This window comes from Squalius cephalus (assembly GCF_949319135.1).
Source record: "Squalius cephalus genome assembly, chromosome: 4".
Classification (NCBI taxonomy): Eukaryota; Metazoa; Chordata; class Actinopteri; order Cypriniformes; family Leuciscidae; genus Squalius; species Squalius cephalus.
The window spans coordinates 43,960,322-43,978,009 of record NC_137125.1 but is presented as its reverse complement, the minus strand read 5'-3'; the positions used below and the strand labels follow the sequence as shown (position 1 = coordinate 43,978,009).

Sequence of the window (17,688 nt, the reverse complement as noted above, 5' to 3'; positions counted from 1 at the left end):
TTTGATTAGATGTAAAAACACCAGATACAACACAGCCAGCAGTTTGAACAAGTTTAATTTTTCAACAATAAAACACAAAACTGGTACACAAGTTACAGGTAACCGGTGAGTACCTTAAACATTTCCTGCACAACTGAGGAATTGAAGTCCAGCGAGACCCCTCGTCTCAAAAACACAATGAATGAAGGGACTTCCCTCACGCCATGCAGACTGAGTGAAATATTCCGCTGTGTTGCTGAAATCATTTCTATGAAAGTCATAAATATGGAGTTGTCACAGTCTGCACATTGCCTGCATGACAAAGCACCCTAAAGTCCTGACCCATGCAAACAGGAATCCAGTCATGAAGAAATAAAATGGCAGAAAGTGGTGGGTAGGCACATATGAGCATGTATGTGACCCAGTTCCAGAGTGAAGCTACAGATACAGAGGGTGTAATGATAGCAATTATGAATCTTTTAACATTTTACTCAACTACATCAATTGCTGGTGCCTAATAAATGTAGTTCCATGGCCACAAGCCATTAAAATAAAATGCATGAACTGAATTCAAGATGCTGTATTTGGCATTTCGACTGGTGATGCTTTGAATTCAGATGGTTTAAATGGGTCCGCATAGTAAAGAGATGCTCCGCTACATTATTGCTAAATGACAGGAAGGTTATCAGTTCATTTTTTATTTTTTCGACTGTACAGATATACACAAGGCCCAAAATATCATTAGCATTATATGCTGACCAAACATGAAAGTCTTAAATTTTAAGTTTTATTTATTGTAAATGTGTCAAGTGCTAGAAAGCTTGATGAATATGGTAAGTGCGCACCTTTGTTGTATTATAAATTCAGGTCAGCTTGTTTGAGTAAAATTTGAATAAAAATAATAAAGTGCTTTTAGCCAGGCTTTGTCTCATTGTTAAATTTTAGCACATTATCAGGTCTTGCTCGGAAAGGCACTAGATCAATTAAATGAGTGTCTGCAGTTGGCTGAAATGTGTCGATTTAAAAACTTGGATGAGTGACGATTCGTTTAAGGAAAAACAAACATTTTATTTCAGTAAAAGCTTTAAAAGTAAATTAAGGAGCACCTTATTCACAGTGATGTAATGACTGGTTTACAAAATTGAGTGAAACATGGGAACAGCTCTGTTATGGCTGTACAGCTTTGTTGAAAAAAAATTAAATAAATTACTTGGTCTGGTGTTTGTGCCTTAAGTGCAGATGTAACTGCAGATCTGAGCAACAGCGTCCAACCTAAAAATCAACATTCGCAGTGAAAACCAAAAAAATGCCATTTTTGTTAAAACATTCAACATTTCAACACTGTTTGCACCATTTTCATTGCAGTAAAACCTTAAATCACAATCCCAGGCATCAATAGTTCTGCATAAGTTGGTATCGGTTCAGTAGTGATCTGAACAGTTGCCTGGAAACTAATTAAACCCCAATTACATCACTGCTGATTAAATATTCATGCTGTGATGTGGTGATTTATAAAACTTAAATAATTCTTTGACAGGAGAGGAATTAAGATACATCAGTAAAATCAACTCAACGTCCCTCACGTCACTTCTGAAGGCCAATAAATAACAATATTACAATCTCAAGAAAAAAAAGAGAAAAGAAAAATCCCTCCAGGTCACTGACCCATATAGTGTTTGAGAAAAAACCCTTCACTTTAAAGGATATTTATGTTTTGTATTGATTTTCAAATCATTAAAACGTGCATACGCAAAACAAAAAAAAGGCATCCTTCAGTTTTTAGTTTTAAGGCGGGCTGCGTTAGGATGGGGTTCCTGGAGCTTGAGTCCACGCGCTGGCGTCAAGTGCCGTTGTCCTGCCCATGATCAGCTTCCAAAACAAAAAAAAAAGGACACACATAGTACGTACACATATGTTCCCTCGCGCACACAGCCCCCTCTTCATTTTAAGCGTTCAATGAGTTCCTGGGTGAGGCCCAAGTTTAGCAGCTGTATCGGGGTAAGTTGGGCCAGATGCGGGAAGGATTTGAGCAGACGATCCCAGCACAGCTCCAGCAGACTGGGCACAACCAGCCAGATCTTAAACAAGGAACCAGTCCGCTTATTCTCATGGATGTTCACCACGCCACCGTGGATGTACATGCAACCGGCCTGAGAAGAAAAAGAAAAGAAGTAGTAGTTAGAATAAATATGAATGCTTGAGGATGACAAAAACAAAATGTAAATAAAAATGTAAATACATAAAAAAATATATATATATATAAATAAAAACTAACCGGGGTAACAGCAGCACAGTGGAAATACGCAGGTTCAGGCATCACTGCAGGTAGTTTATTCCACTGGAACGTCTGCAGGTTGATTTTCCACAGGTCGTCCAGTATTACTTCACCATTGTAACCTCCACATATAAATACATCTGCCACAAACAACAACAGCAATCAAACACTGAGCTCGAAAAAGTAACGGTAAAAGAGTAAAATCTTCAATTAACAGTTAGTTTATTAACTGACTACCATTTTTAATCTGCACACAACTATGACATCTCCGTGGGGCTGGGTATCCTGAAAAAAAAAAAGCACTGAATAAGCATGTAAAACAAAACATTCACAGTGTGCTTTCCATTGTCAGATGTCAAAAAGATTAAGATGAGAATTTCATTACTTACCTATTCTTTCATGAGGCTTAGTTGTGATTTCCTCCCAGGAATTTGTTTCAAGGTTATATGCGTGTATCTAAACATTTGGGACAATTGTCACTTACAATAAAATTTCTGAAAAAAATTCATTCATTAATGTAAATTGTCATAAGCAGGTTGATTGGACAATTTAAGAACTATTTGCACAGGGACGCGTTTATATTTCATAAGCAAGGCCAATTATTTCCAGTAAACAAAATAAATCATGTAACATTTGTGAAATGAACGCTACCTAAATTGGTGATTCATGGAAGCATTTGTACCTTGTCTAATGGGTAGGAAGTCCAGGAAGTTCCACCTCCTAGAATATATATCCTCTGTCCATCATGAGCTATCTCATGCCTATATCTACAAGAAACAAATTTAGAAGGAAGGAAGTTTGTCATATCTGCTCAAAGACTGACCTTTTAACATCAGACAAAGAGTTTTAGTAACCCTAGCTTTGTTTAAAGGGTTAGTGTTATTAATTACTCACCCTTATGTAGTTCCAAACCCATAAGGCTTTCATTCCTCTTTAGCACACAAATTCAAATATTTTTAATGAAATCTGAGAGATCTCTGTCCCTCCACTGAAAGTCTATACACCCAAAACTTCAAAATGTTCAAAAAAGAGATCGTAAAAGATATTCATATGAATAGACTGGTTTAATCCAAGTCTTCTGAAGAGACACGATCACTTTATATGATGAACAGATTTAATTTAGACTTTTATTCACATTTAAATATTGATCAGAGAGCACAAACAGAAGCTCAACTGTATCACTTGAGCGTCCGTTTGCCGAATTTGAACGCTATATGTATGTTTGCCGTTTAAAGGTTTTTCATAAACACTGTTATACTGGTTAAAACTCTTCACATCCTGATAGCAATCAATAATAAAAATGGTCTAAATATTTTTTAAACATTTACATGCATCTTTTGCGGATGTCTCAGGACTACACAGAGTTGTAGACAAGACAGCAGCCGCCTTTTACAGTTCCTCCTGAACCAAAACAATGAGCTTATGCTAAGTTCACGGCATAACTGTAGTGATTAAGCGATTCCCGTCCTCGGAATTATGCATTTGTGTGGCAGCACTATCAATGCCGAAATGAATCTGCAGCAGTCAGGTGGTACAAGTTGAAGTCGTTTACGTTCATTATTATTGTAATGTTATGTGCTTTGAGACGAGGTATTTTAACTCTGCTGTGAACGTTAGAGGAAGCTTTCAAAGCTAGCTTGCTATTGCTAGCCTCTCAGAAATTGCCTACCCTACCTTTAATGCTTATATGTGAATAAAAGCCTAAATTAAATCTGTTCATCACATCAAAGCAATCATGTCTCTTCATAAGGCTTGGATTAAACCCGCTTGATTCATATAGATTTATTTTATGAACCGTCAGAGTTTTGGTTGAATACACTTTCAATTAACGGTTACAACCAAACCACAATCCCCCAAAAAAGTTGACTCACCGCTCCTCAGGCAGGTCATCCGGAGGGTTGTTGGGTTTCAGGTGAATCCACTCACGTGTTGTTAGATCCAGTCTGTGAAGATCTGTGCTGTAGATGTAGCCTGTCGTACCTCCAAATACATACAGGAAGCCGTTGATTATGGCCATGGCCTGCAAAACACAAAAGAGGGATCACTCATTTAATCTACATAATATAGTACGTTTACTAGAAAACATTGGACACCTTGTACTCGTTTTCATTAATAGAGTTAAATCATATGAATTTCTTTGGGTTTTTGTACCTGTCCATATATTCGATTGGGTTTCTTTCCCCTGCAGTTGAGGAGCGACCAACGTTTGTATTTAACATTGCAGACGTGAACATCATTTCCGTTGTTTTCCCCGAACGGGATTCCGGTCCCGCCGAACACAAGCAGGTTATTTCCGTGTAAAACAGCTGTGACGTACAAACAAGATGGTCAAGAGAGGAAACAGGTTTAAAATACCTGACATACCGGTGGCTTTTTGGAACATCTTCAAAATAAAAATAAAATAAAACAATTTTAAAATATCATTTTCACATTACCTGACATCGAAGCCAGTTCGGTGGGCATGAAACCCTCCGTGCGGATCTGTTGCCATGTCCCTGTGGCGAAGTGGAACCTCCACAGCTCCCTGAACAGCGGGTAGTCTTCGTTCTCTGAGCCGCCTGATTCGTCGTAGTCGGGGTTGTACCCTCCGAACACATAGAGGTTGGTGTTGTCTGCTACACAGCGATGGCCACTCCGGGCCGGGGGGGCTCGGTGACCTACAGAGACAGACAGCAGCCTATTGATGATGAGACGAACAAACAGCTGGGAGGTCCTCAGTGAGTTAGCATCTGTCTTGAAAGGTAGAAGGAAAGATTAAGGATGGAGGGAAAATGAGATCCAGTGTTTGTTGCTGGGATTGAACTGTAAGGGGTCGTTCACTGTGCTGCTTTTCTATTGTTTTTCAAAGTAAACGGTCTTTAACCGTTGAGCTCGCGTCTTTTGCAGCGTCATTCTACGTGACATGCGTTGTGTAAACCAGCCCTAAGGCAACAAATTATTCTGAGTAAGCACAATGTCAATATTCAAGCAGGACAGTTCTGGAAAGCAGGAAGGAGATTAAAGACACATTTGAGTTGGTTCTTCACAGTCACCTGTGAAACAAAATGCAAACTGCATTATTAGATTAGTTTCATCCATAACATAGAAACATAACCCATTCTGATTTTACTAACTTTAAGGTAAGCAGTTGGGCAATAAAATGTATCTACATTTCAGATACATATATGTTAGATGAATACACTTTTCTTGAGTTAGATCAACTCTATTAGGAGTAAAGTGAATCCAACCACATCTAACCATGTTCATCCAACTTGAAATGCATTCTTGAATCTACAAATTAAAACTGAGTGAACTTTATAATCTCCAAACAGATTGTTTCATATTTAATGCACTATAATTTCATAATGGGATCCAAATATTGCAGATGTAGAAGTGAATGGATTAGCCTTAAATGAACTTCTTTCACTCAGATAAAGCTTGAAAATGTGTCAAATCTATATGTACAAATACATATCTGAAGTTTGACTTGTTTAGAAGAAACATTTACACGATGGCGACTTCAAAAACAACAATTTAACACAAAACAGCATGGGTAACAGTGAACAGAACACACCTGCGACACCAAATTAATTAACAACTACTAGTTCAAACCCTAATAAGCCATCATTCCTTTTCCAGGCCTGCTTAATTAAATATTCATATTAAAGAAGCTATGGCCTCTCCCCCAAACACAATGCAGATTCAGATACACAAACAGGATCTCGGCTGAAACAACTCCATTTATAAATAGGTTTTTATTCATTTATTAATTTAATAATAAATATTATATTTATTTGTTACAAAACAATTACTACTATACATAATTTATTTTTATTAGCATTATTGTTGTTAAATATATTATCAAATAATAAAAATATGTTAAATTAAATATGTTTTGTTTCAATTATGTAATACATTAAATATATAACAATTAACCAAAAGCGCAAAAGATGTCAAATTTCCACACATCCGTTTTTTTCTCCAGTGCACAAAACTGATAAGTTGACACCCAACTTTATGAATCTCTGAAAATAATTTATCAGCATGGTTCATAGGCCACCGAACCTACGATCACAGCATGCAAAGCCTCACACAAATTTATTGCCAGTGAATTTGCCTTGAAACCTGGAAGCTGCACCTGAGTGAGAGCATCGCTGGGATAATAAATGAGAGGGAAGTGAAAAAATAAAAACTGACACAAATCAATAAAAATAAAAAGGATCAACACACATCACTTACAACCAGATGAACACTTTGGCCTTTCCCGTAATTTTTTTAAACACCCAAGCCATCCTGCCCCAGCTTTGCCCCCAATGAAGCTTAGCAGAAAGAGCCCTGGGAAAAAGAGCGGTGGTCTTTTTTCTTTTACACCACAGTGAAGAAGAGCAGTTTTGAAGAGAGGGAGGGTGGGGACAGCATGGGGGAGGCCTCCAGACTTGTCATGTGGGTTTTCTTTTTGAAGTTCAGTTAAAGGCAGACATCGCCTATTACCCACCTTCTCTTAAAAACCTGTTAGGGATCCGTAGACTGGGGCAGGGCTGGCCGAGGAGTCTTCGAGCTTGTACCCAGGAAACTCTCTTCTTAGAGCCTGTTACCACAATTACCGCAGTCAGACAGACAAAATAACAACAACAAAAGGACAATGGCAAAATAAAGAAAAACATAAACAGACAAACACCCTGCCCATCACTCAAGGGGTCAACAAAATGGGTCTGGAAGTAAAAAAAGGCTAATGTGCAATGAAGTGAGGAGGTATGTCACTTCCTACATAAAAAAAACAACAACTTCTCACTGCCACACGCCCCACAGTTTAAGTAATCTGTGCAATAAATAACCATGAAAAACATTAAGAGACTCATTCAAAAGGACCACAAAATACTCGACAGAGTTCAACAGCCCTAATACTCAAAGCAAAGCAGAATGAAAATCCTTTGGTACTAGTGCATGAACAACATATACCCAGGATAAAATAGAAAACATGCACGATAGCAAAAAAAAAAAAAAAAAAAAAAAAATTATATATAGGCTATATGTGACCCTGGACCACAAAACCAGTCACATGGGTCAATTTTTAGAAATTGAGATTTATATGTCATCTGAAAGCTGGATAAATAAGCTTTCCATTGATGTATGGTTTGTCAGGATAGGACAATATTTGTAAATTTGGAATCTGAGGGTCCAAAAAAAAAAAAAAAAAAAAAAAAAAAAAAAAATCGAAACATTGAGAAAATCAGCTTTAAAGTTGACCATTTATGTTCGTGATTGTGCTGCATTCACTCACAAAAAGAAATGTTTAAAGGAGAAGTTCACTTTTAAAATGAAAATTCTGTCATCATATACTCACCCTCATGTTGTTTCAAACCTGTATGAATTTCTTTCTTATGCTGAACAGAAAGGAAGATATTTAGAAGAATATCAGTAAGCAGACAGTTTTTGGGTCCCAATGACTTCCATAGTAGGAAAAAAATATACTATGGAAGTCATTGGGACCCAAAAACTGTCTGGTTACTGATAATCTTCTAAATATCTTCTTTTCTGTTCAGCAGAAGAAAGAAATTCATACAGGTTTGAAACAACATGAGGGTGAGTATATGATGACAGAATTTTCATTTTAAAAGTGAACTTCTCCTTTAATATATTTACGGTAGGAAATTTACAAAATATCTTCATGGAACATGATCTTTACTTAATAGCCTAATGATTTTTGGCATAAAAGAAAAATCGATAATTTTGAATTATACAATGTAGCCTATTGTTGGCTATTGCCATAAATATACCCGTGCGACTTATGACTGGTTTTGTGATCCAGGGTCACATATATAAAAATGAAATTGTATATAAAAAATGTATTGCTGTTACAAAACATAAAAATATTAAGCAGCACAAATGTTAGCAAAATTGATAATAATAGCTAAGAAATGTTTCTTGAGCATCGAATCAGCATATTAGAATGATTTATGAAGGATCATGTGACACTAAAGACTGGAAAAATTCAGCTTTGCAATCACAGGAATACATTGCAGTTTTACTTTTTTTGTAATAATATTTTTGTAATAATATTTTACAATATTACTGTTTTACTGTACTTTTGATTAAATAAATTCAGCCTTGGTAAGTGTAAAAGACTTTTCAAAAACAATGAAAATACTACTAATAAAAAAAGATAATAAGGATTTCCCACACCTTCTTACCAATTAATTTCCATGAATGAAAATACTACTAATAAAAAAAGATAATAAGGATTTCCCACACCTGCTTCTTACCAATTAATTTCCATGATTTTCCCACGCTCTCATGATTACTGGATAAGGATTTTTACAGAGATTGCACTCACAAAGGCAATTCATAGTCAGTAAAGTAATTTTAAATTCTATGACTTATCCAGACCTGGAAAAAATGATGCTCACTGGAACTCTGTTTAAATGTACTGTGTTGATATATCTGGATTCAATGTTTGGAAACACTGATAACTGGTTTGCTTAGGTTCAACAGCAAATAAACGACAATAAAAATGACGGATGCACCCCAGTAATGTTTGACAGAGCATTGTCATGTGGATTCTGTTTGGTTAGAAGTCAAAAGTCTCCCCAGGTGTGAGAACACATGACGTAAGCCCCTTCAAAAATACAAACTGAAGATGTCCACTGAAGACAAACCGCAGGCCATGACGATTACTACAGCACCAAATGAAAAGCAAGTCACATGGTTCGATTTGAGGTTTTTAAGACTGCCATATGCAAATCATCATCTGAGGGCTACATCTACAGTGAACCGGCCGCCTCCAGCTGAGAAGTGTGTATTATGCATGAAACCCTTCTTTCTATTTCTAACCCAAGTGGCGAATACATAAATTCTGTTTGGTGTCGATTTTGCGCAAGTATAAAAAGGCGTTTGATAGCTCTTCATATAAACAGGAAGGAGGATACAGATGGCTAGAGCTGCAGGCATTCTGCAGTGATGGGTGGTGTGTGAATATCATTAAAGTCCTAATGTCACACTGCAAGTACTGTTTTAATGCACCACAGCTGCCTGAAATTATTAGTGTATGTCTTGCTGCTGAAAGATAAAAAAAAAAAAAAAGAAGTATTTACACCGTGACTCTGAACAGAACCAGACAGAGCCCGGCTTTTATTTACTCATGTGCTGATCTGTGGCACTATTAACAATCCAAACAAACGGCCAAGTGAAATACATCCCTAAACTATAAACATCACTAAACACAGAGTAATTCTGTATATAAGCCTTGCCACATCCATTCTTTTTACTGGGGGTGTGCAATGTGCATTAAAACCCATTTAGTCTACAACTTTTAAACGGAATTTAACTTTTACGTTTAATCTAGAAATACAAATAAATATTTCAGTAACAAATTTCCCCCAAAACTTGCATTCATTCAGTTGATCACTATGTAACAAGTACAACATGATTGCAAACAGGTTTGCTTATTCATCAGGGCTGAAACGAATTAAAACTGGAAACCAAGAGCATGGAGTTCAAGCACTAGATGCTTATATACATTTTAAAATCTAACAATTATATTGGCATTATTTGAACTTTATAACAGTAAGTTAGTAGAGCTTGGTCTGTAAAACAACATTTAACAGATGCATTAAAGAGAAATGCTTAAACTTCACTTGACAATACGATCAAATACTTGATAAAAAAGCATTAAATGCAGATGTAAATTATTACAAATATTCATATCACAGTCAAATAATACGTCTGACATCAATAGCTAAATGCAAATGAAGCTGTCAAGCGCCATTCCCACGCTAACCGTATTTAACGCAACTTTTTGACGGTAAAGCCAACATCAAATGACGACTACAACGCACAGACTTTTGCAAAGTTAAATATGTGATACACATCATAATTAATAGATGCGAACTTGAAAAGTTTCTAATCAAAACAAAACCATTAACGATACGGCTAACGCTAGATGCTAGCATCGCGAGAGATGTGAAATACAAAATAACTGTGCTTTATATTATGACAGAAATTAGATAGAAAATTGTTTTTTTCTGGAAAAAAATATTGTTGTTTCTGTGCTTATTCAAGCGGTTTACAGAGTCCTCACTGACCTGCGGCTCTTATCGGAGGCCTTCCAGACAGCCGCTCGAACTGATTGAGTCTGTCCGGGCTGTGTGCTCCTTCTGCGGCAGACATCGCTCCAAAAATCACGCTGAAATCATCCACCTACACGCACTCGCAGACAACGGGGTTTCCTTCAACAGACAGAGGTATATCGTAGAGCATAACTCAGCCCATTCTCCCCGGAAAGAAAGAGACGCTTAAATTAAATAGATGGACCTGACCGGGTCTCCTTTGCAATATGAATGTGAAGGCAGAAACGCTGGTGAATTGAACACATTCAAGATGGCCACCAAAAAAACACATATGGACGTTTTTTTAAATGCATTTCAAGATAAAAGTCTTCATGATAAACGTCAAACTTTAAAATCATGAAGCCATGAAATAAATTCTGGGTGTTTTGAGTTGTACAATTTTGGTACATTTGGATTAAATACTTCAAGCTGACCCAAAATGTCCAATACTACAAAAATACTGCAGTTTTACAGTACATTTTTATGTTATATATATTTTTTTATTTTTTTTTTATTTTAAAAGTCACCATTATATAAAAATGTGCATTTTTTCTTTTTTATGGAATATAACAGTATTTATTATAAATTATTTTTCAGTGCACATCATTATTTTTTCAAATTCAAATTCATGTGCACACTTTGAAAGGTTACGTCAAGGGATTTCCTTGATCATCATCAGTAAGTCAAACAAAATTTCATGTCAAATGTCATACATTTGTATGAAATAAATAGTTTATTTATTATATCTCTATAATATAATTAAGACATTCTAATTGTCCTAAATGTACCTGCAAAATTATTTTGCATATTGAGGGCAGCTTATATTTTGAGGAGCACTTAAGAGATGTCAAATCTTTTTACAACACACACTGCGATTTAAGTTTTCACCCTACAAAATGAGACATCATATGTTTGTTTCCAGCTCAACTCAAGGCCATCAGACTGCAGTTTGAATAATCTAAAAGGAACTACTCACAATGAGTTGGACTGTCCACAGAAAAACAAATGTCTCTTACATTAATTGTATGTTCTGCACAAGCTGAGTGTGTCAAATGTGTGTATTGCACCTTTTTCAGTCTATGAATCACACTAAAGAAGCATCAGTTCATAATTCAATCCCCATATTTACAAGCTGTATTATGTGGATAAATCATTTATATATTTTTTGTTTATTTGTCTCTGATTAACATAACTAAGATGTTAATGAGAAGAACAATTGTCATCATATATTTGGTGAACAAAACAAGCTTGGTCATGGGTTACTACAATTAAATTATTATAATTTGGTGTTAACCTGCCATCAAAATAAGAAATTTAGCAAAATGACAGGAAGCTTCTTAAATGGTTACCACGCTACACGTTTGTAATGGATGAGGCGGAACTGTGTAAAAATGTTGATAATTGATATCTTGCAGTGGGAGTGTTTAGAGACAGACACCGAACATGGCGGCGCTCGGCAGCCGTGCAAATCGCCCAGAAAACGGTGAAAAACAAAGCAAATCTCCTCTCGTGTCTCCCCTGAAAGTGCGAGAACTTCTAAACGAAGGCGTAGCCTCGGAAGACAACGTGTTTAATTGGTAAGAGTTTCATTATAATGAGAGAGAAGTTACAAAAAAGTGACAATGTGCGGGAAGAAAGCAGGGCAAGGGGTGGTGAGCAATTCGACAATCGGTTAAGTTTTTACTGAAAACCCTAATGGAAAATGTAACTTAAACCGGTAGCTGTGTTTTTGAACATAGTAGATGGTACCAAATGGACTTTAACTGATGCAAACTGCTTGACCATCTTGGCAAAATCAACAAACTAGCTAAAGACCACCAGCTTAGATAAGAAACAAACCACGTTACCCCGAGTCCCTGTCAACCTGTAGCTAGGTTTTAACTGGTCATTTGCTGGTGAAGGCTTTTCTTAGACCAGCAACAAACCAGCTGGTCAGATGTTTTTATTCATTTAAGTATGACAGCTGGTCTTGGTATACCATCTTGTTCCAAATCACATCTCAAGATGTTATGGGTTTTTTCCCCCCCTGTAAGGAGTAAGTCACTTGAGTTTTACTTATGTGTGGAAAATACAGCACTAGGTTGATTCACTTTTCTCTCCATATTTCAGTTCGCAGCAGGATCCAAACACATTGCCTCCAAATGGTCTTGGGAAAGCTCCTTGTGAGGCAGCAAACAAAGAAGCATTTTTCAACAGAGTAGAATCCTACTCCATATCCTTTTGAGTGTTGCTGTGAAAACATCAGGGTCAGTGCCTGAAGCTGGATTTGAGAAAGCAACAGCCAGTTTGTGTTAAATTGCATTAAATTGCATGTCTGTTTTAGACTAATCAACTCAGTTGTTGGACTTTTCATTAATCCTTAATTGATTTCAAGATGTTGTATGCATTACACGTCTAGTTGTTTCATTAATCTGAATGAAAACGTCTTTAAAACCTGACTTGACAGTTCTTATTTTTCTTTTATGGAATATTGCAGTTTATTAATAATGTCCTTTCCTTTATATCAAAATATGACATAAAGATCACAACTTTGGTTTCATTCATTGCCTTTGCAAAAAAAAAAGAAAAGAAAAAGTCCTTAACATAAGCACTGTTTGAAATGGGCCGGAAAGCCCCGTGTGCTCTCGCCGCTGAGATGTGCACGCTACGGCTGGATCAATGTAGACTGTGATATGTTAAGGTGTTCTAGTTGCCAGGCTTTTCTCTGTGCATCAATCCAAGCAACCTTGGACTTCCAGAAATGTAAGTTTTGCTCTGTTTTTATTATAGAGCGAAGCTATATTTTGTATCTGCGCACACTGACTTATTTATTTTCACTTTTTTTTTTAGATGAAGGACGGATTTCGGAGTTGCTACAGCAGCTTCAAACGCAACATGAGAAATTCTGTTCCTGGCCAGATTTTCCATGTCCAGGTATTTTGAGAGGCTCACTAGTCATCTGTGTCTGTTTGACATCTAACTAAATCATTGCTAATCAATAATGTTGTTTGTGTTGTAGATCGCTTCTGGATGGTTCCTATTAATGAGCCTACGATATTACTCGGTGCCTTTGTAGACCGTTTCAAGAGTGCTTGCCTTCTAGAACTGCAGCTGCCTTCTATGAAGCCAGAGCAGCTCAAAGCCATGGTATTATTCTTTATTTTTAAAGGGAAGTCCATGAAGGATTCTTCTATGCATTCATAATTTTGGATTTTCTTTTTCCTCAGACCTTAACCGAAGATGTTATAAGTGTCCTCCTACAGCTGATTGAAGATGAGCAAGTGAAGCAAGGTGGTTCTCCCTCTAAAGTCTCATCAGATCCACTCTCTGTACAGGTGGCAGCATGCATCATAGCCCTTTGTGGTTGGGCAGCCAGGTAAAAATCCAATCAGTGACTTTTGACGATTCAGCAATGGCAAACTTCTTGCAGAACACTCGGATTTTATGTCATTCTATGCCTTGTTTCCATTTAGCCCGTCACTACACATTATGAATTTGCCCATCCTCACTTGTTCGTACTGCATGAGAAAGGTAGGGATGTGGAATTTCTATCAAATGGAGACTGTTTCAGAGGGTGAAAACCCTCCGCAGTCTCCAACATCTACTACTGCCTTGACTCCAACTCAAAGCATAAGTGGGGAAAAGGGGACGCCCACCTCACCATCCCAATCCCCCACTCCATGTCGCATGAAGCTGCGTAGTCAAGACTCCACACGCTCTGAGCAGGTGAGTCTTTCGCATTTTGACATTGGTTTGTCTTGTTGAGTTAAACTTTAAGACTGTAAACTTTCCATATAAACTTAACTGGGAATGACCATTATATTACTTTGATGTTGATCAGTCCACAACCATCTAAATTGTCAACACTGTCTTGTGCATATAGATGGACACTACATCATCCCCTCAGATTCTTCGCACAAGAAGCAGAGACTCCCCTATCCCACATGATGAGCTTCCAAGCCCCCTGTCCAGGGGCAAGAGACCAATGACCCGCCGCAGGGGTCAAGGAGAAAACCTGCCCATGGATGTGCCCTCTAGTCCACAGCGAAAGACAAAACGCCCACGTCTGTCATCTGCCAGTGGCTCTGTAAGGACTATTATTATGTATAAATTGCTGTTATTATTATTATAGGACAATGTAATATATTTCATGCATTTTATTTATCTGCATAACCTGATGTCCTAATGGCATATTTGTTTTTAATGACCCTGCAAGTTCGATTAAACCATCACGTTTTCAAATTTTAAATGCCTAAGCCTGTTTTGTTTGATCTGTTATAGGAAGGGCCCATGCACAGAAATGTGTTTGACCCAGTAGCCCAACACCGAGACTGGTGTCCTTGGGTGAGTGTGGGAAGAGAGGAGGGCAATCTAGACGGCTCTGTCTTTGTTGGCTGTGAGGCAGAACTCCCTCAACCAGGCTGGAAAGCAGCGCTCACCCTGTTCTTATCCATGAAAAGAAGCCTCAGTCCAGTAGGAGCCAGCCCATCTCAGGTGAGCCAAATATGACAAACTACCATTTTGTTGAAGCTAACAATCATTTTACATCCCTCTAACACTGTTTTTTTTTTTCGTCTTTTATCTAGGGTCCTCATGACAAATCAAAAAGGGTGTTCTCGATATTCCGACAGTGGCAGGTATCTTCCCCAAGCCAGTAAGTTGCACTTTGGAAAGTGGACTGGGAAACCCTGGTGACGTTATCCTAGTGGTACGCTGTCCTTTGTAATAATGACAGTACCTTCATATCAGATTGTTTCTTGATAATGTGAGTCTTGTTTACAGTATTGGGTTTGGTTGGGAAAGGGACAGTAAATCCACACGGATCAAAGCAGCCTGTGCTGAAAGACCTTGCCTTGGAACAGGAAAGCCCAGCAGAGTTCTTCTCAGAAATTGTAACTTTAACACACTGTTTTGAATCTGGGTCTGTCCAGTCTACATTCAAACATCAACAGACCAGTGGCCAGCGCAATTTACCTTGCATGGACTGCCAAATAGTCCTCGCCACCTCAGGCTTTAGGGTTTTAGCCTAATTTAGGGAAGCTTTAGTGAAGCTCCTAGACCTACACTGGAAGACATGCTAGTTGTATCATCGCTGGACGTTGTTCAGATTATAGATCAGCCATGGATTTTTCTGCATTGTTTGAGTAGGTATATGATATTTACTTCCATAAATGTGAATGGGCTGAATCTCATTTTTAAAGATGTTTATCCCTTATCTTTTACCCACATGCCAGCTAAAATAGATGCCATATTTAGAAATGGTGTGAGTGCCAATGTAAATGGTTTTGTTTTTGGATCAGTTTCTCTGTAAGTGCTGCCTGTAGTGCCCTTCATCATGCATGCAATTCTTGGCATCTCTGCCTAATCTAAATAAACATATTCATTTTGCTGGTTTTCACTATGTATGGTTTTTCATTATGTTGTTTTAAAGGGATACTCCACTTTTTTAAAAACCTTTGACTCCTATGGCTTTTACATGCTTGTAAAATGCAATATTACATTCCTTTAAAAAGAATGGGGAAAATGTTGTTTTATTCTTGTTTACTACCAATATTGAGCATTAAAAATGGAACTGTTAAAGGACAAATATATATGCATAAAAGAAATAAGTTCGGTAGCACAAGGGGGCTGTGCTCAAACTGTCACCGTAGACAAAAAAAACTACAATTTTATAGATATACTACAAATTTGAATCGTCCACTCCTTATGACAGCCCGAAACACCGCATAGAAAGAGGAAAGAGGGGTACACCTTTCGTCGCGCAGACATGACGTCATCGGCGGAGGGATAGATAGATGTGCGAGAGAGAGCTGTGCGGGCAGAGGACTACCAGTGCTATCCGCTGCGGACAGAAAGTGGAGGGCGAAAAATAACTCTCGAAACGACAGCTTGCCGTGTGCCAATGTGCAAAAATATACAGTTTCGGTAGAGGCCAAGGGATCGGGAATCAGTCGCAGAAGATTTGAACTTCGGTCATCTGAAAGAGGAGTGTGTAAAGATGTCGTCTCCAAGTCCGGGCAAAAGACGAATGGACACCGACGTGGTGAAACTGTATCCTTTAAAATATAAACAACAGAATTACTGTAAAGCTACAGCCGTCAAATACCTCAAATATTCACGAGAACAGCCCGAAAAGGCTTTTCTTGTTGTTTTTAAACCATTCGGGGCGCCCGTCTGGTCTGAAAAACAGTTGTCAAAGCCAGTATAATGGTTTATTGGATGGTGATCAGCTTTTGACAACAAAAGTGTTTTGATGGTTGTCAGTGCGGCCAGCAACAAAGCCAAGATTTCTAGACGTTAATTTCTCAAATAACATAACTCAACCTAGAAATCAGATTTTTCTCGACGGGATTTGTTCGTTGTCAGTGTTCAAAGGCAGAAATGTTGAGGATTATTTATAGCAGATATGTTGCTCTGTGTCCTTTGAGTGTTTTGTCATCGCTTTTCTCTTCAAATCCACACCAACGCTTGACATCCACAGGATTTAAACACATATTTATATAGATACCAATCGTATATCTATATTTATATGATATCTGACAAAACCAGACGTGTTTTTGAACAAAATAGTGAACGTTACTATGCATTTGGCCTGCTAGCGAGCTAGCACAACCTCACAAGCCAGTTATTTATTTATTTGTCGATTGTTTTTGTTGCAGTTTTATAATCAGAATAGACATGTGTAGGCCTTCCAAGAGCTTTTAGCACGGATTTATGTGTATTACACGAAAACAATGCGATGTTTATGCACATATTGTTGACTTATAGACGCTTATGATATAGACGCTTTAAAATGTTTTTTGAATAATAACATCCGAAATGACATAAACTTCAAATTCAGCGTTATTATTATAATCCTGTCTGAATGTGTTTTTCTCTTTCGTGGAGGATCCATCTTGTTTTTCTGGCTTTTGTTAAGGTCGAATGTTCTCGTTTTGGGGGTTAAATGTTTTGACAGGAAATTTAGCTTCTATTTACCATATTTCTTTTCAGGATTTTAAAGTTGTTGCTACAGTGCTTGGGTGCGGATGTTTGTCTTTATGTCACTAGTCCATAAGAATCCCTTTAGTTCATATGGTGTGATTGACACAGCAAAAGTTTTGTAGAGTTGTTTTTCGTCGTCTTTTGCTCAAGAGTTCCATGGCTATTATGTGTGCTACTACCATGCCTTTATTCGTAATGTGGGTTGTCTGTGCTGTCAGTGTGTTTTGTTGAGTGTTTTGTCTATCTAAGCATCTAGAACACGCAGTTCTGTTGGTTTTGGAAACGCTAGGTTGATCATTTATGAAGTGCAGTTATGTCAAGCCGTTTGAAACAAAAGAAACCCGCATAGATTTGTTTGTTTTAAAGATCAGGAAGGTTTCCATGCTT

General features: G+C 37.6%; 4 protein-coding genes across 5 annotated transcripts in view; 2 read left to right on the top strand and 2 right to left on the bottom strand.

Annotated features, from left to right (window-relative positions):
* Positions 1–17,688, bottom strand: part of slc26a5 (solute carrier family 26 member 5) — a 202,049-nt gene that overhangs the window by 40,337 nt on the left and 144,024 nt on the right. The gene's annotated exons all lie outside the window — the stretch shown is intronic.
* On the bottom strand, positions 38–10,611 carry klhdc10 (kelch domain containing 10). 2 transcript variants are annotated; one of them, XM_079869665.1, is made up of 10 exons: positions 10,315–10,611; positions 6,729–6,821; positions 4,690–4,911; positions 4,406–4,560; positions 4,126–4,274; positions 2,937–3,021; positions 2,644–2,710; positions 2,492–2,539; positions 2,255–2,394; positions 39–2,129 (listed from the first exon to the last, which is right to left on the bottom strand). In XM_079869665.1, exons 1-10 carry the CDS (start codon positions 10,397–10,399, stop codon positions 1,920–1,922), a joined length of 1,254 nt encoding a protein of 417 aa, XP_079725791.1. In that variant the 5' UTR covers positions 10,400–10,611; the 3' UTR covers positions 39–1,919. The 2 variants fall into 2 exon arrangements, with proteins under 2 accessions (XP_079725792.1, XP_079725791.1); XM_079869666.1 differs by lacking the exon at positions 6,729–6,821 and having other exon boundaries at positions 38–2,129; positions 10,315–10,585.
* Positions 11,731–15,718, top strand: zc3hc1 (zinc finger, C3HC-type containing 1). The gene is made up of 10 exons (XM_079869664.1): positions 11,731–11,915; positions 12,448–12,550; positions 12,930–13,080; positions 13,168–13,251; positions 13,337–13,464; positions 13,545–13,693; positions 13,791–14,043; positions 14,201–14,404; positions 14,599–14,811; positions 14,904–15,718. Exons 1-10 carry the CDS (start codon positions 11,782–11,784, stop codon positions 14,973–14,975), a joined length of 1,491 nt encoding a protein of 496 aa, XP_079725790.1. The 5' UTR covers positions 11,731–11,781; the 3' UTR covers positions 14,976–15,718.
* Positions 16,081–17,688, top strand: part of ube2h (ubiquitin-conjugating enzyme E2H) — a 30,076-nt gene continuing 28,468 nt past the window's right edge. The window contains exon 1 of the mRNA XM_079868171.1: positions 16,081–16,368. Coding sequence (XP_079724297.1) covers positions 16,316–16,368 — 53 coding nt within the window. The 5' untranslated portion in view covers positions 16,081–16,315. The remainder of the gene's footprint in view (positions 16,369–17,688) is intronic.